This window comes from Hypanus sabinus, chromosome 5 (assembly GCF_030144855.1).
Source record: "Hypanus sabinus isolate sHypSab1 chromosome 5, sHypSab1.hap1, whole genome shotgun sequence".
NCBI lineage: Eukaryota > Metazoa > Chordata > Chondrichthyes > Myliobatiformes > Dasyatidae > Hypanus > Hypanus sabinus.
In genome coordinates this window covers 21022460-21048566 of record NC_082710.1, presented here as the reverse complement: position 1 = coordinate 21048566, position 26107 = coordinate 21022460, and the positions used below count along the sequence as shown (strand labels likewise).

Below are 26107 nucleotides of genomic sequence, written 5' to 3'. Positions count from 1 at the left end.
TGGGAAAAAAAAGCTGTTTCTCTGACAGTTTTCCCAGCATGATCCAGCTAAGGGACGCAAGAATAATAGATTCATTGACATTATTTATGTAGCCTATTTCTGCCAATCAACTTACTCATGTCTAAAGAATTTACATGTGTTAATACTTTAGAAGCACTGACTGCAGATGTGCCTTCTTTTGCCTGTCTGTCCAGCAACAAGCCTCGTCTCTATTAAACTGTTGTAAAGCTATCTGGAATCAGTGGGAGAAATCAAAGATTCAATGACAAGTGTGGCTTTCTAGGAAATTCAATATGTTAGTTAATCATCTCAAGAGATAAGTAAACATGAATTCTAGTTCTGTCACTGAGGATCAGTTTAGCTTCAGTCATCAGACATGGCTTTTTAGATGCATTTACGCCTCAGTTAACATATCCAAAAGATAGCCACAAATGTTTAAAAGATAACTGACTAAGTAAATAGCAGACACAGGAACCTTGCATAAAGCAAATGGTGAAAACCAGACTCATTGGCATATGGGGTATCCCAGCAATGGAATTTCCTTTTATCTGCCTTCTGAAGAGTCATCAAACTGTATATTTAAAAAAAAATGTTGCAGTGAAACACAAGGAGAATTAAATGGAATCATGTGACAGGATCCAAGGCAGCTAATCTGGACCTGGTAAAGGTACTCATAGCCAACTCAGCATTGTAAAGTCCTCCTGATGAATATATTGAGACTGCTGTCTCATTTCAGAGACAGTCATAAAGACAAGACAACCAGCAGTTCTGTATGCTCAGAATTGAACCTTGCAGCCAAAGATTACGTGTTACTCTACGCCATCCTGGGGTGGCACGATAGTATAGTAGTTAGTGTAACTGTTAGAACAATGGCACCCTGGGTTCAGTTCCCACTGCTGTGTGTGAGGGGTTTGTCATTCTTTGTGTAACCCTCATGGGTTTCCTCTGGGTGATCCAGTTTCCTCCCACTTTCCAAAGACATACGAGTTAGCAGGTTAATTGGTCACATGGGTGTAATTGGCCAGCATGGGCTCATTGGGCCAGAAGGGCCCATTACCAAGCTGCATCTCTAAATAAAATAAATAAATAAATCACAATCCCTGGGTGTGTCCTGTCCCTCTGCTTGAACAGACCCATTTGAGAACACAGTACACCGTACAAGAGGTACAGAGTGACCCTCTTAGATCTGAACTTTGACTTGGGACTGCTTGAAATTTCCTGGCTTTCAATCAAACATCATCATGGATACCTTCTTATTAAACTCTTCCATTCTCCCTCATGAATCCCTGATGAATCTACACTCTTCCATTTTAACGATGTGGAATAAGCAATGAAAATAGCAAATTCGTGAATGTACTCAGGGTGAGAGACTTTAATGACTATCTCTAAGAGCATCATTGACTGGATGAGCCATGTCCTGTAAGACTGAGAGTGCATGCCTATAGAAGGGATAAAGTTAGATATTGAACTGTTTGTTGGTAGCAGTAGCAGTGACCACAGAGACCCTACAAAGAAAAGTCCAGTGTTCTATACACTGTCCATCGAGATGTAGGGCTCTGAATGGAACAGACCTAGAATATGACGGGTGTTCTAAACTGTGCATCTGTGAAGTGCTGTGAGTCATCATCAGTGGAAGAAATACTCCATAGCAACCTATAATATCATTTCACCAAACTCTCATACCAGTGGTTCAATGAGAAGTACTTTCGAGCATACAAAAAAATAAGGTATCAATCTGAGAGCTGAAACATAGGTGTGCTAGACAGGAAAATCAGGAGTAAGTATACCCAAATGATCCCAGAGTCAATGGATTATATCAAAGCTTTGAACACACCATCACATCAGTAGTGATAAACAAGAGATCCTGCAGATGCTGGAAATCGGGAGCAACACAAACAAAATGCTGGAGGAACTCAGCAGCTCATGTAGTATCTATAGAGAGGAATAAACAGTTAACATTTTGGTTCAGATCTGAAACATCAGCTGTTTATTCCTCTCTACAGATGCAACCTGACCTGCTGATTTAGTCCAGCATTTTGAGTATGTGCCTCGTATTGTGAATATTGGAATGTGAAATTATGAATTGGATAATCAATAACTTATCAATACAGACATTTATTTTCTGCCCATCTGGTTTTTGAATTTTAAGACCGCAGGAAATGTACTCTTTTCATATGTGAGTCTCCAAAACATTCACTGTATTGCTTCTGAAATGCAAGCCTTCTCTGCAATCACTAATGAAACAGAGCACATCTTAACATTAAGGCTACTCAGAGGAAATATTTGCGTCATTCATGAAAACCTTGGTTTCACAATGGAGCTTCTTTCATGTACAAATAGTAAAATTTTCTCTTATGTTTTGTCTTTTAAAATGGCATTCTTCAATGTGGTGCCTTTTCTCAGAAATATCTTAAAATGTAGCCAGCAAGGAAATGTCATGACTGATTATTGGGCAAACATCACAGCCATTTAGCACCTAGGAACATCATTAACAAATATCACAAAAATTAACAATCTGTCTTTGGTGTATTGAGGAAGAAATATTGGCTCATACAAAAAGAATGCATTTTGTTCTTCATGAACGAGCACTTAGATCTGAATTTGACATCTTTAGAAGAAGTATTCTTACAGTGATACTTTAGAACTATCTTGGGATATCAATTCAATTGAAGTCATGAAGTACCTCATCTAAAGAGGGTCTTAAGAATATTATTGTGTAAAACTGAACTGATTAAATAAAGCAACAAAATGTTCATTGCCATGGACCTTTCTGGTGTCCAGTTGTCGATTAAAAGCACTGAAAACAGAGTTTGATTTATAAATTTTATGATACAGTTTTACAGCTTCTACCCCAACCTGGAGTCCTTGCTTAATGGTATTGATCCATGGCATAAAAAAAGTTGGGAACCCCTTCTCTAAAGGGATAGACTCATGATGAGCTCATTAGTATCCTGATTTAAACTGTTCATGAAACCAGCAACAACTGAGGAGAGAGAGGTTTTTTTTTGGTGTTGAGCATTAGAATACTAGGTAAACTAAATTTGCCACAAGGAGATAATCCTTTCTAGTTATCTGCTAGGGTAGCCACATGGTAGTGTAGCAGTTAGCGGGACATTATTACTGCTCAGGATACCGGAGTTCCGCGTTCAATCCTGGTGTGCTCTGTAAGGAGTTTGTACGTCCTCCCTATGGAATGCGTGGGTTTCCTCCAGGTTCCCCCAAAGGCATACAGGTGAGCAGGTTAATTGGTCATTATAAACTGACCCAGGATTAGGCTATAGTAAAATAGGTGGGTTGCTGGGCAGTGTGGCTTGAAGGGCCAGAAGGGCCTGTTCTGTGCTGATTCTGTAAATAAATAAATAAAGTGAGATGACATTTGTCTGTTAGCTGACATTTCTAATGAACTCAGGGTTTATACCATCCCTGGATTACTGCAAATATAGACTTAATAAAATCTTACATTTATTCAATTAGTATATTGAATGTAAATTCTGTTTCTCCTACTGGTCACTCATCTCTTTCCTGAGGTTTTATAAGGCATTAGTCAGACACATTTGGAGTATTGTAATCAGTTTTGGGTACCACATCTAAGAAAGCACATGCTGGCATTTGAGAAGGTCCAACAGATGTTTACAAGAGTGATCCTTGGAATGAACAGGTTAACATGGAGGAGTGTTTGATGGTTCTGAGCCTGTACGCACTGGAGTTTAGAAGAAAGAAGAGAGATCTCATTGAAACTTACTGAATATTAAAATGCATAGATAGATTGGATGCGGAGAAGATTTTTTCAATATTCGATGAGTCCAAGACCAGAGGGCATCCTCTGAAAAGAAAGATGCCCTTTTAGAACAGAGATAAGGAAGAATTTTCTTTCGCCAGAAGATGGTGAACTGGTGGAATCAAATGCCACAGTTGACTGTGGAGGCTAAGTCCTAGGGTATATTTTCAGTGGAGGTTAATAGTAATCTTGATTAGTAAAGGTGTTGAAGGTTATGTGGAGAAGGCAAGAGAATGGGGTTGAGAGGGAAAAAAAATCAGCCCTGATGGGATGGAAGAACAGAATTGATGGGTCCGATAGCCTAATTCGAATCCTATGCCTTTTGGTTTCTTCTGATAATAAACCCAATCTGTCTTTTTTCTTGGTCACTAGACAATATACAAAATGGGTCTGAGATATTTGTTATTTCTTGGCTGTGTTACCAGTGACCTAGAAGCTCCATATCTTATGTTGGCACTTGAATTACTCTGCCAAACCTCATCAGAACCTTTTTCAACAATGGCCGGAAAATATTTTGCCTTTAGGGTGTTTGCATGCTATATCAAAGGGTCAAATATATATCTAAATTACACAGTTAATTGATCTTATTTTGGCACTAAGGATATGTAATTACTATGTATTAGATCTGGAATGTTTATCTTGATACATCAGGCTGGCATCCAACAGAAAAATTCTTTTCGTTATGGCCATCAAGAGTAAAGAATTTTTCTAATGGCCATTAACTATGTCTTGAACAAACAAAAATAATGGTTTTTCATTCAACCATAAACTCTCAGAATCAGAACATCATGGGTAAAGGACTGATTCCACACACTTTATTGATTAGATATTTGTATAAGAGAGAAAAAAATACATTGTAAACTCAATTGTTTGAGAACATTGAGTCCAATTGTGGTTCCTTATGAAAAACTCAGATTAAAGCTCATTTCTATTTATGGATTTTTTTTAGTTGCTGGTATATGTACCAACATGACAGGAATTTCACAATGTGGTTTCTTTAAACGGACTTCTACCCGATGTAGTTAGCTGGTATAGAAATGCAAATTATTTCTTTGCTTTCATCTGATTTTAGTTTGATAACCAAATCTTTTCTGAATTTTTTCTTTCTGTTTTTCCTACATGTAATTCAAGCATTTTACACTTCATCCTTCCCTTAATCCCTCCTATCTATTTGGTGGAAAGTTAGTCAAACAATTCAGAATAATTCAGTTATATATGGAATCAATTATAATGTAAGGTGAGCCTGCTGCTCATTATGCTGCCTTATGCCATTCCCTTCATGGTCTTAAACTGAGCTGTGTTGTTCTTTTGAGAAAAGGGGAGAAATAATTGACCATGTCATCCCCAACTACGTGCACACCCATCTCAGAAATCAGGAGTAGTAAATGTCAGCAGTTGGCTGAATTTAGGCCAAGGTAATTATCACCTTAAGTAAATAAAAATAATGGTTGTTTACACAGAACTAATTGACTACGTCCTTATTTGTTTCAGCTTTGATTGCGATTGGCCAATATAGTGCAACCATAGAAACTGTGGACGTAGGCTGGTGTAAAGAAATCACAGATAAAGGAGCAACCCAAATCTCACAGACCAGCAAGTCCCTCAGGTATTTGGGGCTTATGAGGTGTGATAAGGTAAGAGGCTTCATTGAAGATGCTAAGATTAATGAAACTTTACCATGTTAATACTTCATTCATTACTTCAGACTCATTGGGTATGTTCGGTTTAGTTATGATGTTATGCAAACTGATAAAAATACCAGAGTTTATAATAATATTTGATACTGTATTGAGGAAATTAAAAGACATTTTAAAAAGTATTTTATTATCAAAACAAATTGCAGTGTGCTTAAAAGGAAATTCCCACTGATTACTCCCAGCTTTTCTCAGAAACGTGGCTAAAAAAATGATGCTAATTCTCTGTGGTGATTCCTTGTAACATTTTTTTAAGATTAATGGGATCATATTTGAGCTGTTTGGTTTTACAGTGTGGAGAAGGATAAACATGTAATGCTGATATGTGTACCATATCACCCTAAAGAAAACAGTTCTGAAGGTAGATTACTGTGGCACAGTTATTAGTTCTCTATTGTTTTCTGTTTGGTGAGCTTTTATAGTCATCAAGATGAAGTTTGACCATGCTGAGGACTAGAATAGTGACCAGAAGCAACATTGAGGAGTTGTGGAATAGGTCAATAACACCTGCAGAGTGTAGGGCTATGGCGCAGTTTCTCTGCAAACTTTCCATTTTGTTGGGCCAGGTGATTTGTAATTCACATTATTTTGCCTACTGCAAAGTGACTTCTATGCCACAGATGAGAGGTACTGCTTTACTACAAAGCTTTGGGCAAATACTGAGAAGGCTGTTCATGCACTGTTGGAATATGGAGCAACAGACAGTTTACTGCAGGAGCTCAGTGGGTCAAATAGAATTCTCTTCCCACACAGATGCTGCTAGACCCATTCAGTTCCTCTAACAGGTTGCTTGTTGCTCATGTGCAATCTTGGAGATTCCAAAGGATGGAAAGATACACAGATACAAGCATAGGACAAAAATATACCACATATAATCCACAATTCTATGTCAATATTACAGAATGTGTTTTCCCAGAAACAAAGTCCAAACTAAAAACAGAATGTGTAAGACACCTTGTTGGAATGGAAGGTAGGTGAAGCAAATGAAATTGGAATTGAACTGCAGATGAATGTGTTGCAATGCTCTATGTTAGCAACTGAGTCTTGTAATTTCTGTCCTTCTATGACTTTTTCCAGATTCTTTGAATGTAGTCTTTGTAATGTGAACTCTCCTGCTTTACCAAATCCCTCACAATGTTTCAACATAGATAAAAGCAGATAAGCTGGGAATGGGGCAACGGAGAACATCAGAGTATTTATTCCAAGGAGTCTGTGATACTTCACAGCAAAGTACTTGTTTTCCATTAGATGGGAAACTATGTTATTAATCAGTTTTAACTTTCAGGTAGGCCTGAGGCTCCTGCACATTCAAGTGAATTGATTGCCTTTGATGCCAACCTTGCAGATCAAATAACTTGTTTCCAGGAACAAATTCAACACAGATTTAAATCTTAAAAAGTCATGATGTGAAATTTGATGCAATTAACTTATTCTGACTTCATCTGGGAAAGTTGTCAAACTAAAAAGCTGCACAAAGTATTATGTATTTTGGGGGTTTTTTTAATTCTTTTTCTTTAAAGTCTACAAAAGGAATCCACTGCAAGTGATTTGTATGATAAAATTTTGTTTCTAATTATCATCATCTTAAAGTATGACAGTGGAAGGAATTCAGATGTTGAATTTCAAGTCTTGGAACCAAGCATCTCGTATCACTGCTTCATGTTGGCCACATGCCCTGGAAAAAATCAAGGGGGCAAGACTATGATAAAATGTTCCATTGTTTGATTTGTTGTTGCTGCCAATATATCTGGTTTAGAGTTTCCATAATGCAAAAGTTGGCCATTTCTTCCTCAGTTTTTTTATACCCAGCTCAAGGGCGCCAGTGCACAATGCCCCTTCAGTCAACATCTTCCTGATAGCAAACGAAAATAGCTGTTTTACTTCTTTTACTTCTGTTTTTCACCTTAAATGTGTTTCTGGGACTGTTGGACCTTGCGATTTACAGTTTGGAGATCATTTAAGTGATCCAGCTCTTTCCTGGTTCTGAGAAGATTTCGGGAAGCAAGCGCATACTCAGGCAGCCTCATGCAAAGAAACATCGAGACAAGGTGCAAGGCGATGTTCGACTCCATTTTACTGTTTAAAGCATCCATTAATTGTCGATTAAAGCATTGAGGAAGACTGAGACATTTAGGCAAATGCAGAAGGCGAGTGAGAATTTCAGTGTCAACTGCCTGTCTTTTGTTCACTGCCAGAAAAGGAGTCTATCAGCGGCCTATCGCTGTGTGGCTCACTGTGGTAGGGGGTAGGCCTCTCTGACTCGTGTGGTGTCCCTCTTTTTTGATGAACGTCAGTGATATCATAGGATGGTATTGTGGTTCTGTGTTTATGGATTGTGGACTTCTTCAGTCTTATGGTTTTTATATTCTGTTATTTTATTGCCAGTTCCTTTTCCATTTTTGTTGTGCGAGAGAATGATGCTTGGGGTTGATGTTCTGTTAGTTTTTTGTGCGGGGGAGTGGATGTTTTTTTGGGGGGAATCAATGTCCATTTTGTGAGGGAGGAGGGGGATTTGGGGGGGGTTGATGATCGGGATGCCGTTCTGTTTTGTACAGGGGCGTGGTCGTTTTAATATTTCTCTCTGAACAACTTTCATGTTCTTTCTTTGTTTCGTGGCTATCTAGAGAAGACAAATTTCTGAGTTGTGCATGGATACAGGCTTTGATAACAAATGAACCTTTGACGGTCTAGTCCAGGTATTGGTTCAAAAAGGTTTGGTAATAAGGTCTTTCTTCCTTTGAGAACTCCATTATTCCTTGCTATTGAACAAGGAGATTGATTGGAACTTTTCTCCTGGTCTGAGATTTTTGGCATGCCTTCCATCCTGTGGTGGATCACATTGGGTTTGCAGAAAATCATTTAGCAAAGTAGTGGTGGATCTTCCTGCTCTTATATCTGGGAAAAGATGTGTCCTAGCATCAGTTGACAGCCATTAACATTGGTGTCCTGCTGACAATAGATGCAGCTGTGTTTTATTCCACACCCAGTATTCAGGTTTGGCCGCTATCTATCCACAAAAGAGCATAACACATGACAGTAGAATATTCCAGGACATGTCTTCTCTTCTGTATCCTGGTGGCTTTTAAGAGTTTTTGCAGATTTGTTCACCTTTTATTTGGCCTTCAGCAAATATTAAAGGTGAAGGATTGGTCCAGCCATACATTTAGGTAGCTCACAGAATCTCTATGATTCACTTACTCGCTCCCAAATTTTGTGTCCAACTTTACTGTTGAGATTGAGTTTCAATGGATAGTGATTTACTTTCTAGTAGAAGAAATTTCAAACCAATCTTTTGAATTTTTTTTAGTGTTCAGCTGGCTAAGGTGGAGTAGTGGTGACTTATGTAATTAATCCTGTATCATCATCATCATATGTGATTTGGCTGATGCTGACTCAGACATGTAACGTCAATACTGCAGAGTGTTTCAGCAAAGACCAGTCCTTGTAGGTGTCTAGCAAATTGTACTCCATAGTAATGTAGTGTTGAGGCAAAGCAATGACAACTCTACGTAGACATGTCTATTTTGTAAGTCTGGTATTAGGCATGTATGATCCACAGAGGGGTCTGCTTGATGTGTTTCGAACATTGATGTAATGGAAGTTGGCTAATGAGAGTAAGCTAGCAAAAGCTCGCAAATGCTGCCAGCAGTCTAGGAAAGTTGCTACAAAAAATAGGTTAAGCGGTACCCCGACAGTGCTTGCAGATATCTATTCTGCAAAGAGGCCACCCTCACCTCAGCAAGCAATTATGGTCAAGTTTCATGACAGTGATATTAAACCTGATTCTGATTCTGGATTATGGTCACCAATTCAGTGCACACCTTGGAGAAGAATAAATAAGTGAATTCCTCTAATTATTGATGAGCTCCTGTAAAGATGATCTTCGTTGCATCAGCCAAATCCACACACAATTATGATGTTGGGTTACCTGTGTAAGTACAAATTATGGGTAACTGGAAACAATAAGTCATTGTAACAACACATAAAAAAACATGAAACATTTCTCGTAATATTGAATGAAGGAATCAAGTTCAATGTTTGACTCAGCTGAATATATCTCTTTCTAGAGTAAGTCTGAAATCTCTATTCCCATGAATTACTGGATAAAGCAGTGAATATGTCATGAGAAATGTCTCTGGACCTCTGTCCTTATTTCATGTACTCTGTATTTTCAAAACCTTCAATGTGGTTCATTATGTTCCATTCAGTGCTGATGTTGGCTAGTTGGCTGATGTCCAATTCGTGTATTATAGCAAGAGTTTGTGTAGAAAGTTTTAAAGAAATGAAGTTTTTTTCCCTTAGTTAAAGCAAGTGAGAAGGGAATTGTTCAGAAACAGGTGGGTAAATAAAAAAGGAATTAAGTTTGCCAGCTTTCACTTTTTGATTGGTGCCTGTACTCAGACATTAGCTGCATTATGATTCAGATTTGGCAGCTTAATGAATCTTGACTTAATTTAAGTACAGTTGCATCAAAATTTAGATTTAAAGATATAGTATGGTAACAGTTCCTCCTGGCAGAATGAGCCCGCACTTCAGGCTGACTGTAACATTGGAACAGCGACTGTTTTGTCTCCCCTCTCGCTGTGGAAGGAGCAGTATCTGTCTCTCCTTTGTAACTGAGAGAGCGAGCTGAGGGATGTTGAAATGTTGGAGTGAACAGTTAGTTTTCGATGTGCTGTATTTTTGCTGTTGCTCGCATGGTGGGTGGTGGGAACGCTGATGCTAGAATAAGGAGGGGGAGGGTTGATGCTGCTTGCTGTTGCTTATGCGTGGGAGGGGGTTAGGGGGCTTTTGGGCTTTTGCGGGTTCTTTTCTATCATACATTCTTTAGAGTTTTTTTCCCTGTTTCGGGGATGTCTGCAGAAAGCGAGAATTTTAGGTTGTATATGTTATACGTTCTCTGATAATAAGTAGAACCATTGAACCAAGTGTCCAATTAACCTAATTTCCAGTCCATCTTTGGAATGTGGGAGGACAGACTAGACCCCCCAGAGGAAACCCACATGGTCACAAGGAGAAACCCCTTACAGACAGTGGCGGGAATTGTACCCAGTTGCTTGTGCTGTAAAGCAATGGACTAACTGTTATGCTACCACACCGCCCATAAAGAAAACTAAGTATCTGGTTATTCAAGTACTTGAATGAAACATATCAAATAGAGAACAGGATTATGATGAACAGCTTCCACCAGATTATTTTTGTTCATAATGCCATAATTTAATGTAATAGAAGTATTTAACTGAAATCCTCGAACACCATTTCCAGCCTGTGACATTATATGTTCTCACAAGATGTGAGAATGTGAATTCATTTTAATGCTAATGAAATGAACTGTTTCAGTGCTCTAGCACCCTTATCCCAATGACTTATGGTCTTATATATATTTTCCTGAATCTTTCTTTGTTTATGAAGAGAGAAGATTTTCAAGTTAGTGCTAGATTAAAGTTAGTGCCATAGCTATTTTCCATATTATTCTTATCATCAGAAATCCATCACATGGACTTGCTCTGGGAAAGTAACTTGAAAACGAAGCTATAATATGTTGTGTCATTCAGTCCCCTTTAATTCCATTTACTGGCATTTTGGATATGTACCAGAAATGTCAGTTATTCATTTTTCTTGTAAAATGTGTCCTTCCTGTTGCAAAACCTAATAAATATTTTTAGAAGAAACCTTAGATTTGGTGGTAATTTGTTTCTTTAAACCTTAGTTCTATATTTTGGGGGTTAAAGTTTAAAAAGCAAATTAACACCAATATATTATATAAAGCACACTATTATACTTTTGTCCTGAAATTCCTTTTCCTCCACAATTGCTTTATTCATGAATCTCAATGCTTTTTAAGTGTCTTTTGAAACCTAACTTAATATCCAGTTTCATATTTGGTTTAGTCTATTTAGACAATGAAGCATAACTATAGATATTATCTGTACTAGGGCAAAGCCATGAGCAAATTATACACGTAAATAGAGGATTGTACTGTCCATACTTTTCATCTAATCTCAAATCCCCCTCCACATCGCCTCCAAATCAGACAGAATACCTACCATTGCAATTCTAAATACAATGCATGTAACATAAATACCAGACCAATACAGAATCAAAATCTCAGTATCAGAAAAATATTTTTGCGTCTGATGAGGGAAGTTTAGACTTAATAATCTTAAGTACTGCACCTGTTTAATTTCAATGTCTACTTTGAAGATTGCCAAGCATCAGCACATGTGCCTACGTCCTTGGGAAGAGAGCTCTGCCTTTTCTTTGACGTCTGATTCATTATCATTTGGGTACAATGTGATTTGTGTTCAGAGAAACGAGGATAGCTTTAATGCTTATATGTAAGGATTTGGTGCTATTCCTACTGCATTTTGTTGAGAAACTTTTTTTCTCTTTTCTCTTTTTGGGAATTTGCACGATAGATATTTATTGTTTTTTAGAACAGCAGGTGCGATATTCTCGAGTTTTAAAAGAATGAGAGACATTGAGACAAATGTTCAAAGATTCAAACTACATTTATTATCAAAGTACATACAGTATGCAGTAAGCAACCCAGAGATTCATCTTTCCAAAGACAGCCACAAAACAAAGAAACCATGGAACCCATTCAAAACCCTTATCAAACCCCTCCCCCAACATGCAAAACAAAGAACAAATCAAGCAAACAGCAAAAAAGCTAGCAAAAAGCACAATATAACATCAAACCACAAAGTCATCAAACAAGTCCAGGAATATTCAGTTCAGTTCAATCAAGCACCGTGTCATTTGTTGACTACAGGTCACAGAACCCAGACAGGGCGGACTCCCTGTTCAGGATCGCACAAATTAGCAACCAGAAACTAGAAACATAATAGCATGAATGACAAAGTCCGATCCACAAACCGTGTTGATTAAACCTTGCCTAAGACCGAGGACTCCAGCAGCATCGAGCAAAAGGGGGAGAGAGAGAGAGAGAGAGGTAGATTGAATGCAGGTGTTATCCTCCAGGAGCAGAGAGTGAGTGAGAGACCGAAGACACATAGGTAGGTGGTGCTGACCACCAGCCCCCCTTTCACTTTTCCTCAGTGCTTTGATCGGTGAGGTCATATACAGTTCCTAAGAGATTGAATACAGGTTGAAAGGATTAACCATTCCGAACTGAGGTGAGAAGAAATTTCTTCATGCATCTTGGAATTTACCATATTTGAGGGCTGTGAAGGATCAGTCGCTGGGTATGTTCAAAACAGAGATCAATTATTTTTTCCAAAGAGTTTGGGATTGGAACAGCAAAGTAGCACTGAAGTAAAAGAGAAGCCGTGATTTTATTGAATGAGCAAGCAGGAGGGACTAAGTAGCTTATTTCATATACAAGAGAAAATCTGCTGATGCTAGAAGTCCAAGCAACACACACAAAATGCTGGAGGAACTCAGCAGGCCAGGCAGCCTATATGGAAAAGTGTATAGTCTGCATTTGGGCCAAGACGTTTCAGTCCTACCGAAGGGTCTTTGCCTGAAACTTCCCCTGTTTACTCTTTTCCATAGATGCTGCCTGGCCTGCTGAGTTCCTCCAGTATTTTGTGTGTGTGGCTTATTTTATATACTGTTTCCTGTGCTCCTATGCTTTAAGAACTTGGTTTATTTCAGCTACCGGCTCCTCAAATTACCATCATCATTCTGCAGTAAACATAGAATAGCATGTTCATGTGGTGCCAAACTAATTAGACGAGTAATTAATCTAATCCCTACTGCCTGTCCATTCTCCATTCACTACACGTTCACATGTCTACGGAAAAGCCTCTTAATTGCGTCTATTGTATCTGCCTCCACTACCATACCTGCTAGCACATTCCAGGCATCCACTACTCTCTGTGTATAAAAACTCACTTTAAACATGTACCCTTTTGTATTAGACTGGAAACATATACTGGTTGTTTATCTATGTCTGTCATAATCCTATATGACAAGCATCGATATAAAGCTGCATCTTTTTCCTGCTTCTGTCAGATCTCCCCTCAGCCTCCACCGTTCCAGAGAAAACAAGCCAGATTTTTCTAACCTCTCCTTCCAGCACATGCCTTCTAATCCAAGCACCATCCTGGTGACTGCACCACATATGACTCTATATGAGAAGAGGCAATTTAAGTGGTTTTGGGATGGAGTGGATAGGCCAAAGAGCCTGTTTCTGTGCTGTACTTCTCTATGACTCCATCCTCCGCATCTTTCCTGTAACATGCCAACAAGAACTGAATGCAATATTTGAGATATGGCCCAGCCAGAGTCCAGTAAAGCTGCAATGTGACTGACTCTTCATCTCGACTAACAAAGGCATGCACGCCATATGATCTTATAGCCCTTTCAAATTGTCCAGGCACATTCAGGCAGCTATGGGAATGGACCTCAGGATCCCTCTGTACAATAATTAGCTTTCAAAGCCATTGAGATGCATTTGGTGCAGTGACCATTGTAATGGATTAAAGATAGGAGTCAAGTTGTACATTACTAAGTCCCACAAACTAGCGACTGATGATGTTGATTTACAACTAAGTATCAGCTAAGATGGGACGGGAACCCTGTGCACTGGTTGAAAATGGTGTTGTGAGATCTACGTCCATCTGGCAGCAAGTTACAAAACCTTTGTTCGACGTCTCATCTGAAAGATGACACTTTCAGCAGGCACCTTTCAATTAACTTTGCACACTAGAGTACAGCCTAAATTTTGATCTTCTCTTGGAGTAAACTTTCAATAACAGGGCACAAATTAAATTCTTTAATCTGTTGTACCCATGCTGGAACTTTGAAAGAATTGATTGGTTTGTTGCTCCTTCTCCATTGTAGAATTTTGTTCTCTTCAAATACATATAAAGCTTGTATGATAAGATTATAAGTTATAGGAGCAGAATTGAGCCATTTGGCACATTGATTATGTTCCTCCAATCAACCATGACTATTCTCCCACTTTTTCATAACCTTTAACCTCCTTAATAGTCAAGATCCTATCAATTTCTGCCTTAAATAAATGCAATGACTTGACCTCCACAACCCATTGTGGCAACGAATTCCACAGAGTCACCACCCTCTGGCTGAAGAAATTCTTGCTCATAACAATTTAAAAGGACATCCCTTTATTCTGAGGCTGTGCTCTCAGATTCTAGACTCTCCTACTAATAGAAATGTCCTCTCCAGATCCATTCTATCCAGGCCAGAGCAGAGTGGGCATAGAGCAGAAGTATCTGGTAGATTTTAATGCGAACCCCCCTCACACCTGATTCCCAATCCTTTTAGATACTGCATATCATAATAGCTCATCTTCAACCCTTTTGTCATTCTCAAGTCCATAATCTTTGTTTATTGACTACATATCTGGGAAAAGTTTCTTCATACTTACAGATAGACAGACATACTTTATTGACCCCGAGGGAAACTGGGTTTCGTTACAGTCGCACCAACCAAGAATAGTGTAGAAATATAGCAATATAAAACCATAAATAATTAAATAATAATAAGTAGATAATGCCAAGTGGAAATTAGTCCAGGTCCAGCCTATTGGCTCAGGGTGTCTGACACTCCAAGGGAGGAGTTGTAAAGTTTGATGGCCACAGGCAGGAATGACTTCCTATGACGCCTAGGGTTGCATTTCGGTGGAATGAGTCTCTGGCTGAATGTACTCCTGTGCCTAACCAGTACATTATGGGGTGGATGGGAGACATGGTCCAAGATGGCATGCAACTTGGACAGCATCCTCTTTTCACACACCACCATCAGAGAGTCCAGTTCCACCCCCCACAACATCCCTGGCCTTACGAATGAGTTTGTTGATTCTGTTGGTGTCTGCTACCCTCAGCCTGCTGCCCCAGCACACAACAGCAAACATGATAGCACTGGCCACCACAGACTCGTAGAACATCCTCAGCATCGTCCAGCAGATGTTAAAGGACCTGAATCTCCTCAGGAAATAGAGACGGCTCTGACCCTTCTTGTAGACAGCCTCAGTGTTCTTTGACCAGTCCAGTTTATTGTCAATTCATATCCCCAGTTATTTGTAATCCTCAAACTTGAACATTGTTATTCAGTGAGTATCTCTGTCTCCAGTGTGAAGAAAGCTCTTGGTGATAACAGCACATTAACCCTCTCATAAACATTACATGAAAGAATTGCTGCATTGTCTTCCGTCAAACCTCTCATAAAATTGAAAATTAAAGTGGAAGATTGAGGATGTTTGAAGGGATAATTATTTAAATACTGTATTAGTTTGCCCATGAAATGGGAAAACTAAGATTTTTCTATGTGGTTTCTTTTCCAGGCCTAATATGCTCCAGTGTTGTTCTTCCTTAATCAGTATATCCATCTGTCATCAGCAACTTGATTGCATGGAGACATTATGTATTAAGTTGGCATTTTTCCATTTATTCTGGAAAAAGTATCTAGATAATTGTGGTAAAAACTGCCTTAAAGTTAAATATACCTATCATATTTAAGATTGAATACCACTCTTCTCCATAATACAGTTCAAAAATCTGTACTGTAGTCATCCATCATAAAGCTTGCTCATCCTTTTGATCATGATGTGAAGACAATGAAAGAATTAAACTGAATGTTCCTTGGCATATTATTTTAAATCAGAATTGCTTATTCATGTAATTATTGTATCTGCTATATACATAAGGCATGAGTAATGTCTTGTTTTACAGACCAAAATAATTAATTTGGAGTAAAATTAAAACCAGTTGCACCAACCATGTTTATTAACTTAATGCAAATTTATGACAGGAGCAGAAGGCCCCAGAATGCCAACATGTTCAGCTGAAAAATATATGGAATGTGTTGCCAATTTTCAGTTAATTCATATGTGATTTTTAAGAAAACCTTCTGATGATTTTAGTACTGATCAATAGTTTGCCATCAACCTCAATCTTCTAGTTTGTTTCACTAGCACACATTATCCGCATTTTGTAATCCAAATTGCGTTAGTTACTAGGAACAGCTTCTTCCCCTCTTCCATATGATTCATAAATGGGCATTGAACCCATGAACACTACCCCACTTTTTTAATATATATTATTTCTGCTTTTGCACTATTTTACTCTGTTTAATATACATATATGTACTTAATGTAATTGATTTACTTTTTTCTATATTATGTGTTGTATTGTACTGCTGCTGCTAAGTTAACAAATTTCACGACACACGCCAATGATAATAAACCTGATTCTGATTCTATGCAAGGTAAATTTAAATTTACAATCAAGGTAATAAAATAATCACAGGCACCAACTGGCTTGGTTTAACTGTGGCAATGTGCAGATATTTAGAAACTAGGAATTTTGCTTGATTACCTTTGAGAATCAGAACTTTGCTGTCAGTGATCAGAAACGTTGGCATTCATCAGATCACTCTGACAGGATTCCAGACTTGCATGAAATGTACAGGATTTTCCATCACTAAATCTGCCCATACATCCTGACGCAAGCTGCGCTCACGTTTATATTGGAGACTAGTGGCCAGCGCAACAGAAAACAACCAGAACAAGTCTGACCAATGTAAACATGAGCACTCAGCAGGAACAACACTCACTTGCATGCTAATGATGTCACCTCGACTGGCGATGAAACGTTTGTGACCTAACCACCAGGCTCAGTGAACAACCTTACAAACATGTGTAAGATATTCATATGATGTTAAAGGACCACAGCAGATCAAATGATCTTGACTTTGAAAGGCAATGACAGAACGTTATACTTTCAACCATCAGGCTCTTGTGTGCTATCAGGAGTGATAGCTTCACCCATCTCAACACTGAACTGATTCCACAACCTATGGAATCACTTTCAAGGACTTTACATCTCATATTCTCAATATTATTTTATTTGTTTATTTACTTACTTATTCATTATTAGTTTTTCTTTGTATTTTCACTGTTTCTTTTTTTTCCCCATTGTTTTTTTTTGTCAGTCTTCATGTCTCGTTTTCGTTGATTCTATTGTATTTCTTTGTTCTGCTATGAATGCCCACAAGAAAATGAATCTCAGGATAGTCTATGATGACGTAAATTTACTTTTAGACTTTGAACTTTGAACTCCCCCAGTCAGCTAATCAGGAGAAGAGGTACATTCTGAAATAAAGCATGAGTCAATGAAGGGATCCATGGAATTAAATAAGAGTTAATATTTAATTTTTCAAGCTTGTGGCTTTTGTGTGTGGCTTGGACTTCATTTTTTTCCATTTTGTAAAGTCAGAGCCTCTTCTCATTCTGTGTCATTTGCTGTTCAGCCCAATCAGAATTGCAAAGTTGTTAACTATTCTGACTATAAAAGATCAGAGCACTTTCAAGGCTAGGCGAAGCCACGCACTTGTATATGACTCTATTGATTATTACTCGCTCCAGGCAAGGCCGCCACAGTGGAAGAAGAATGGACTGATCAGAGCCATACAAAATCATCAAAAGAATTCATTGTTAATCAAATTAGTGTCGGCAAGGCCTCTTTTCCCATTTGCAATCATCAGAGTAACCATTATAGAGAAAAATACGTTAACAGCAAATGTCACTTTTTCACATCCTGGAGAGTAAATGTCAGAAAGGAAGAATGAAGTCTTTTTAGATTCACTAACAATTATATAGAAATGATTGCAGTCCCCTTATCAGGCTGTATTATATATCCCACTATCAATGTCTTTTTTGATCTTTCTGTTTAGTATAAGTTTAGAGAGAATTTTTTCCTGACTGGATCGAGGGAGGCTACTGTCAGAGCATCTATCACCATCTGCAGTGGAAAGCCCATCCACAGATTAACAACAGACATTACTTTCTTTCTATCTCTCATTTATTTATCCTTGGTGGTTTAAACCAACATAGTAACAAAGTAGAAATATTCATCAAATGTGTTCAAACTATCTTGTGAATGCGTACCCTCTGAGAGAAAATGAATATCTGTTGGCAACACACACAAAAATGCTGGACGAACTCAGCAGGCCAGGCAGCGTCAATGGAAATGAATAAACATTCGATAGTTTGAGCTGAGACCCTTCATCAGAACTCCTCTCTCTAGAAGCATGTACAGAAGTTAATCTCGGTTCAGATTAGGGACAGGTCATTTAAGAAATTGCTAATTTGATGGCTTTGGGTGAAAAATGTATAGTGTGTTCTGCTTCAAGCACTACCTTTTCTTCCAACTTTAAATTTATTATGATTTACTTGTAGGAGTCTATGTTTTCTACTTATGTTTCTCATAAGTTTATTTCAATATTTTTTTGAAGTATTTTCTCAATGCTCTCTTTTAGGACTAACCACCCACATCTACTTCTTTAATGACTTTCATTCCATTCATTATAAGATCAGAAAAGACAATGTTCATTTATAGTTGCACAATGTTCAATTCTATTCATAGTCTTATTTAATTTTGCAGTCCACACCTGTATGCAGCAAGTCTAAAACAATATCCAGGCCTGCATTGATAAGTGGAAAGAAAATTTCTATAACATTAATTTCAATTACTCACCTAGACTACAGCCTTCTACGAAGCTCTGACCTTTACCACCAAAAAAGGCAGAAGGCCTTCAAAGTTAAGAGTAAATTTATTATCAAAGTACGTATTTGTCATCAGATACTACCATGAGCATTCACAGTAATTACAAAGCAACACAATAGAATCAATGAAAAACCGCACACACCAAAGACAGGCTAACAACCAATATGCAAATGACAACAAACTATGCAAACATAAAATGAGAAAAAATATATAAATAAGCAACAAATATCGAGAACATGTATTGTAGAATTCTTGAAAGTGAGTCTATAGGTTGCAGAATCATTTCAGTGTGGGTGGTTAAGCCAGGTAGTTGAAAGTAAATATTTGTTCTCGAACCTGGTGGTGTGGGACCTGAGGCTCCTGAAACTCCTTCCTGATGGCAGCAGTGAGAAGAGAGCATGGCAGGCAAATAGGGGCCTTGATGATGGAAACTTCACTTCCTGCAGGCCCCCTTCCAAGATGAGCACAATGTTGACTAGTGATTATATCAACAGTCTTTTATTGTCAAAATCTTGGAGCTCTCTTTCCAACAGTACCTTCACGAGAACTCAGTAAATAGGAGCAGGAGTAGGTTGTTCAATCTTATTTTGAAACAGTAACTTCTAGTTCTAAACTTCTCAGCCTGTGTCAACCCTGCTGAGATCTTCAAGAATGTTGTACATTTCACTGAAATCAGCTCTCACTCTTATAAACTCTAGAGGTCAGGGGCTCTGCCCACTCAATCTCCTCTTCAAAGACAGGAACCAGTCTGGCTATTTTTTTCTGTGATATTTTAATAGCAGGGACTTAATTTTTTTAGATGAAGGAGCAAACTGTATATTATATTCCAATTGTGGTTTCATTAAAAAATAAATTATCTGTTCTTTTGAACTCAAATCCTCCAGTACTGAAAGCTAACTTTCCTGACTGCCTGCTGTGTTTGCACGTTTGCTTTCAGTGATCTGTGTACAAAGACTCCCCCCTCTACCACCCACTCCAGCTGTCTTTGAGCATCAACATTTACTGATTGCTCACAATTTTTAAAAAATCAGCATTTCTATTTTTACTACCAAAATGGTTAATCTCACATTTTTCCACATTATACTCCACCTGCCATATTGTTGCCCACTCACTCAGCTTTGACTTGTTAGAAATACTGGTTTATTTTTATTCTTTGTTTTCTATCTGCAAATCAATTTCAATCCACAATGGTATATTACCCTCAGTTATATGTGCCCCAAATTGGCTCAGCAAGTCTGGGCCCTGCTAAAAGGCTGCCAAAAATCAAAAACACCACATGAACTCTACCAGACACACACTCTAGATTCAAGATTATTTAATGCCATTTCCAGCACACAAGTGTAACCCAGAGTGAAATAATTGTTACTCCAGATCTGATGCAGCAGCGAAAACACAATTACAAGAAACACAGCAAATATAAATACATAAGAGAGCTTATATACTAAGATTGATGTTAAGTCCATAAAGTGATGCTGTGCACAGCAGTGTCTGTATACTCTAACTGGAAATGATAAAGTAGTGGTAGAGGGGTTGTGGAGGAGTGGGTTAGTGGGTGGAGGTGTTGATCAGCCATACTGCTCAGGGAACGTAATGGTTCTTGAGTCTGGCACTTGCAGCATGGATGCCACATAGCCTCCTCCCTGATCTGAGGGGGAAAAACAGCCCATGAGCATACGGGTAGGACCCTTCATAATATGGCTGGGCCTTTTCCTGGCACCTTTCTGTATATATGTCCTCGATGGCAGGTAGGCTGATGCCGGTGATGTGTTGAATAGTTTTGACTATCTTTTGTAGAACCTGTCTGTCCGCCGCAGTGCAGTTTCCATACCGTGCAGTCGTGCCACATGCCAGGATGCTCTGCACTGCGCACGTGTAGAAGGCCATGAGTATCGATGTGCATAGTCCAGCTCTCTTCAGGCTCCTCAACAATTAGGTGCATTGGTGTACTTTCTTGATTAGAAGAGAATGCCAATAGATTTTTTAAAAATCCTTTTCAATTAAGCACGTGGTTCTGTTCTGCCATATTATTACCCAGTAATTATCTCGATGTTACATCCATTTTGTGGATTCAAGCATTTTGCCAACTGCAGATTGGTGATTTTGTTTTCTCTCTCCCTCCATTCTTAAATGGTGAGGTAACATTTGCTACACTGCAACCTGCAGGAATCTTCCCAGCAGCTCTTGAATTTTGGAAAGTGATAACCATAATCAAAGATTCCACCCACTCCAGACATTCTCTCTTCTCCCTACCTCCATTGTATAGAAGAAAAAGTTTGAAGGCATATACAGCCAGGCTCATTGACAGCTTCTGTCCTGCTGTTAAAAGACTATTGCACAGGCTCCTATAACAATAAAATGGACTCGTGACTTCACAATCTACCTCTTTAAGGTCTTGCAAATTATTGTCTTTCTTTCTCAGTACTTTCTCTGTAGCTGTAGTACTTTCTGTTGCATTCTATTATTTTACCGTATACTACCTCAATGTACTGTTGAAATGAAATGATCTGCTTGGACAGTGTGCGAGACAGGTTTTTCACTGTACCTCAGTCTATGTGGCAATAATTACTAATTTATTAGAAAATCTGCTATTATCTCTGCTGACAGCTCTTTCAAAACTATAGGATAATGTAGATCCCCTGGTTCTGGGGATTTATCATTTGGCTTATTACTTTATCCAGTGGTACTTCTGCACTAATACAGTGGATTCCAGTTAAGACCATAAGATATAGGAGCAGAAATAGACCATTGGGTCTATCAAGTCTGCTCTACCATTTCATCGTGGCTGATCCGATTTTCCTCTCAGCCCCAATCTCCTGCCTTCTTTCTGTATCCCTTCATGCCCTGACCAGTCAAGAATCTATCAGCCTCTGCTTTAAAGACTTGGTCTTTACAGCTGCTTGTGGCAACAAATTCCACAGATTCACCACACTATGCCAAAAAAAATTCCGCCTCATCTCCATTCTAAAAAGACATCTCTCTATTCTGAGGCCTTGTCCTCTGGTCTTAGGCTCTCCCACCATAGGAAATATCCTCTCTGCATCCACTCTATCAAAACTTTTCGCCATTTGGTAGGTTTCAATGAAGTCACCCCGTTCTAATGAATTCCAGTGAATACAGGGCCAGAGCCATCAAATGCTCTTCATATGACAAGCCATTCAATCCTGGAATCATTTTGTGAACTCCCTTTGAACCTCTCCAGTTTCAGCACATCCTTTCGAAGATAAGGAGCCCAAAATTGCTCATAATAATCCAAATGAGGTCTCTCCCGTGCTTTATAAAGTCTCAGCTTTACATCCTTGCTTTTATGTTCTGGTCCTCTTGAAATGAAAGTTAACATTAAATTTTCTCCTCGCCATGACTCAACCTGCAAATTAACCTCTAGGGAATCCTGCACAAAGATTCCCAAGTCCCTTTGCACCTCAGATTTCTGTATTTTCTCTCCATTTAGAAAATAGTCAACCCTTTCATTTTTTCTACCATAGTGCATGACCATACACTTCCCAACACTGTATTCCATCTGCAATTTATCTGCCCTTTCTCCTAATCTGTCCAAGTTCTTCTGAGGCCTCTCTACTTCCTCAAAACTACCTGCCCTTCCACCTATCTTCATATTGTCTGCAAACTTTGCAACAAAACCATCAATTCCATCATTCCAAATCTTTGACATATAACATAAAAAGAGTAGGTCCCAACACAGACCCCTGTGGAACACTACTAGCCACTGGCAGCCAGCCAGAAAAGGCTCCCTGTATTCCCTTTCTTTGCCTCCTGTCAATCAGCGACTGCTTTATTCATGCTAGAATCTTTCCTGTAACACCCAGAGGCTCATAGCTTGTTAAACAGCCTCATGTGCGGCACCTTGTCAAAGGCCTTCTGAAAATCCAAGTACACAACATCAACCGTCCTCCTTTGTCTAACCTGCTTGTTATATTGGGACACATTGAGACCAGTACATTTTGGCCTAATTAAGTGGCCAAATTTCATGGAAATAGTTAAAAAGGTGTAAAAAAAGACCAACTGCTGTTTAACTGTGTAACAAATAGTGTATTTAAATGAAATAAAGATCAAATTAAACATTACCAATACTACTACAGTACTATAAAACAGTATTGGTTCTGAGTAGTTATTGACAGGATTCATCCAGTGTACGCTGCCGTGTTCTTTTGATTGACTGTAAATGAACAATATTAGCACAGATGGCTTGGGTAATTTTTTCAGCTAGTGTCAAATCTTTTTGTGACATCTTGGCAAGAGTCAAGTTTTCAAAAGTGGAAAATATTAAACAAAGTGGTCAAAAATCACTGCTTCTTGAATCAGCGTCCAATTGGCCCAAATGGGTGACATAACAGAAGCATATGCACCTCAGGCAACTTAAGAGCTCTTTGTTCTAAGCATGGGTCATCAACCACACAAGTGCAAGTGACTGATGCTAGTTAGAAATTGTTTGACAATAGTCTTTTGTACCAATGAAGCAGCAAACAAACAAAGGGAATCCTGGCTATTTTCTCAATTAGCTTTTGTTCTTTAAGAGTTGTCCTGAATAAGCGGCTGTCCTGATTAACTGATGGCCCAATTAACCAGAATCCACTTACTCTGCTTCTTTATCTGCACTGTATCCTAGCCAAGTATCTCCACCAGAAGGACCACAACAATTTACCACCATCTAGTCAAGGGGAATTAAGAAAAGCATGTTGATACTGATCTTGCCAGTAACATCCGTATTCTGTTAAGACAATTTTTTAAAAGACCCAAATAGAACAAGAATAGTAGCAAAGTCAGATATGAAAGATAAGGATTATTTTTGTTTGTCACATGTATATTGAAACATACAGCAAAATGAGACATTCCTGTCATAGTTTGCAACGTGCTGTGGGCAGTTCACAAGTATCATCAACTTCCAACATACTTCCAACATAGCGTGCACACAACTCATTAAACCTAATGGTACATTTTCAGAACGTGGGAGGAAACTCATGCGGTTACAGGGAGAACATACAAACTCCTTACAAGTAGCATGAGAATTGAACCCCGACCAGTGATTAACAATGGTGTGAAGTTATGGCTCAAGTACAGAGACAGACACACGCAAAAATGCATGAACAGTTCACTGACTTTTAATAAAAACTATGCAGAATTAAAGGAAAAGCAATAAGTGCTAGGCCACCAGGGCCATTAACTAAAACCCTTAAACTGAAAGCTAATGCTGACACTGTGGCTTGGAAGCGGTAACTTAACACTAAATAAATACCACTCCAGCGTCAATTTAAATGGTCGTCTTCTTTCCTGGAACAAAGACAAAAGTAAGCAGGGAGCATTGATGTTGCTGTACTTTTGGTCAAGACTCAATGAGATTGAAATGAGAGGAAGGGAGTTAAATGCCATCACAATGAAACACTAATTAGAACATGATTAGAACATAGAATTGATCTGGATTTGGGATACAGGGGCCAAATGGCCCATGGTACCTCTTCCTTTTGTGCATGGAAGAGTTTGAAACTCAGATAGCCATAACTTTAAACTGCCGTGTTCCAATAATCAGCTACAAGGAAAAGATCACTTTTTTAATGTAATCATCACAAGCATGATATTGACCCTGTTCAGCAGCCTGCCTGCAAGGGTGCTTAGGTCCTGTGACGGAGTCCATGGTTGTGACAGGAATCGCTGGGCTTTAAAGCAATTGCACTCACCACTAAACAATGGTGCCGCCACACTGATACTGATCTAACTAATAATGTTGGTATAAAATAATAACAATATTCTTAAAAATATAGCAAACATCTATACATTGAAAGTAGGAAATAAACATTCACTACAACCAAAGTAAGAATGAGCTTGGTGTTTGTTTTTTTCATTTGTTTGGCTATTAGAACTGAAGTCTATATTGTTAGAAGAGTGAAGTTCAAAGTAAGTTTGTTGTCAAAGTACATATATGTCACCATATACAATCCAAAGATTCATTTTCTTGTGGGCATACTAAATAAATCTGTAACAGCATATTAACCATAATGGAATCAATGAAAGGCCACACCAACATGGGCGTTCAACCAGTGTTCAAAAGACGAAAAAACTGTGCAAATATGAAAGGAATGAAATGATAATGTAAATAAATAAGCAATAAATATGGAGACCCTGAGATGAAGTGTCCTTGAAAGTGAGTCCATTGGTTGAGAGAACATTTTGATAATGGGGCAAGTGAAGTTGAGTGAAGTAGTCTTCTTTGGTTCAAGAACCTGATGGTTGAGGGATAAGATGTAGCTGAACTTGATCAGCAGGGTCAAGAATCTGCTGCTTTACTTCTTAACCCAATTGAATTTGTTGAAGTAATAACAAAGGAAGATATAAAAAGATATATTTAAACTATATTTACATTTTCAAAACAACCCTATTATAATATTGCAGACAGACTCATTGTGAAGGTCGGGAATTAGGGAGCAGGATTACATACCAAACCAATTCTGAAAAGTTGAACAGACAAGGTAGTTAAAGAAATGAGCAACTCTGATTGGCAAAATGTTGACTGTTGGTCACCTTACATAGAATTGATCTGGATTTGGGATACAGGGGCCAAATGGCCCATGGTACCTCTTCCTTTTGTGCATGGAAGAGCTTGAAACTCAGATAGCCATAACTTTAAACTGCCGTGTTCCAATAATCAGCTACAAGGAAAAGATCACTTTTTTAATGTAAACACTGTCTTGCAATGTCAAATATGTCATTATCTATTTTCAATGTTTTTAGTGAATTTTGAAGAGTAAGCAGTTTTGTTAATGGAAAGAATGCTATCTTTACAGCATGCAGACACGAACACTACCACAGATTAGGTATAGAGAAGTAAAATCATGTTATGTCTAGCAATGTGCCTTTTCTGCAGAGATGCCAAATTCATTGCACCATATTACGCATGTTATCCTTACAAGTTTTCATGAGTAAATGGAAGTCCAATTTTGTGGTCTTTTGTGTTCACTCATTTTATCTAGTGGTCTTTCTCCTCACACAGTTACAGAGAAATGAGAAGCCTTTGTCCTTCATCAGGCATTCAGGGTAAACACACATTAACTGGGCCATTCTAAGCCTTTTGAAAATCTTTTAAAATCAGAAATATCGGTCTAGTGTTTGGTACTAATTGACAACTGGAA

The 26107-nt window shown here is 38.4% G+C and overlaps 1 protein-coding gene across 1 annotated transcript in view; it reads left to right on the top strand.

Moving 5' to 3' along the window:
• Positions 1 to 26107, top strand: part of fbxl17 (F-box and leucine-rich repeat protein 17) — a 706116-nt gene that overhangs the window by 665375 nt on the left and 14634 nt on the right. The window contains exon 9 of the mRNA XM_059969495.1: positions 5270 to 5412. Within this exon, the coding sequence (XP_059825478.1) occupies positions 5270 to 5412 (143 nt within the window). The remainder of the gene's footprint in view (positions 1 to 5269; positions 5413 to 26107) is intronic.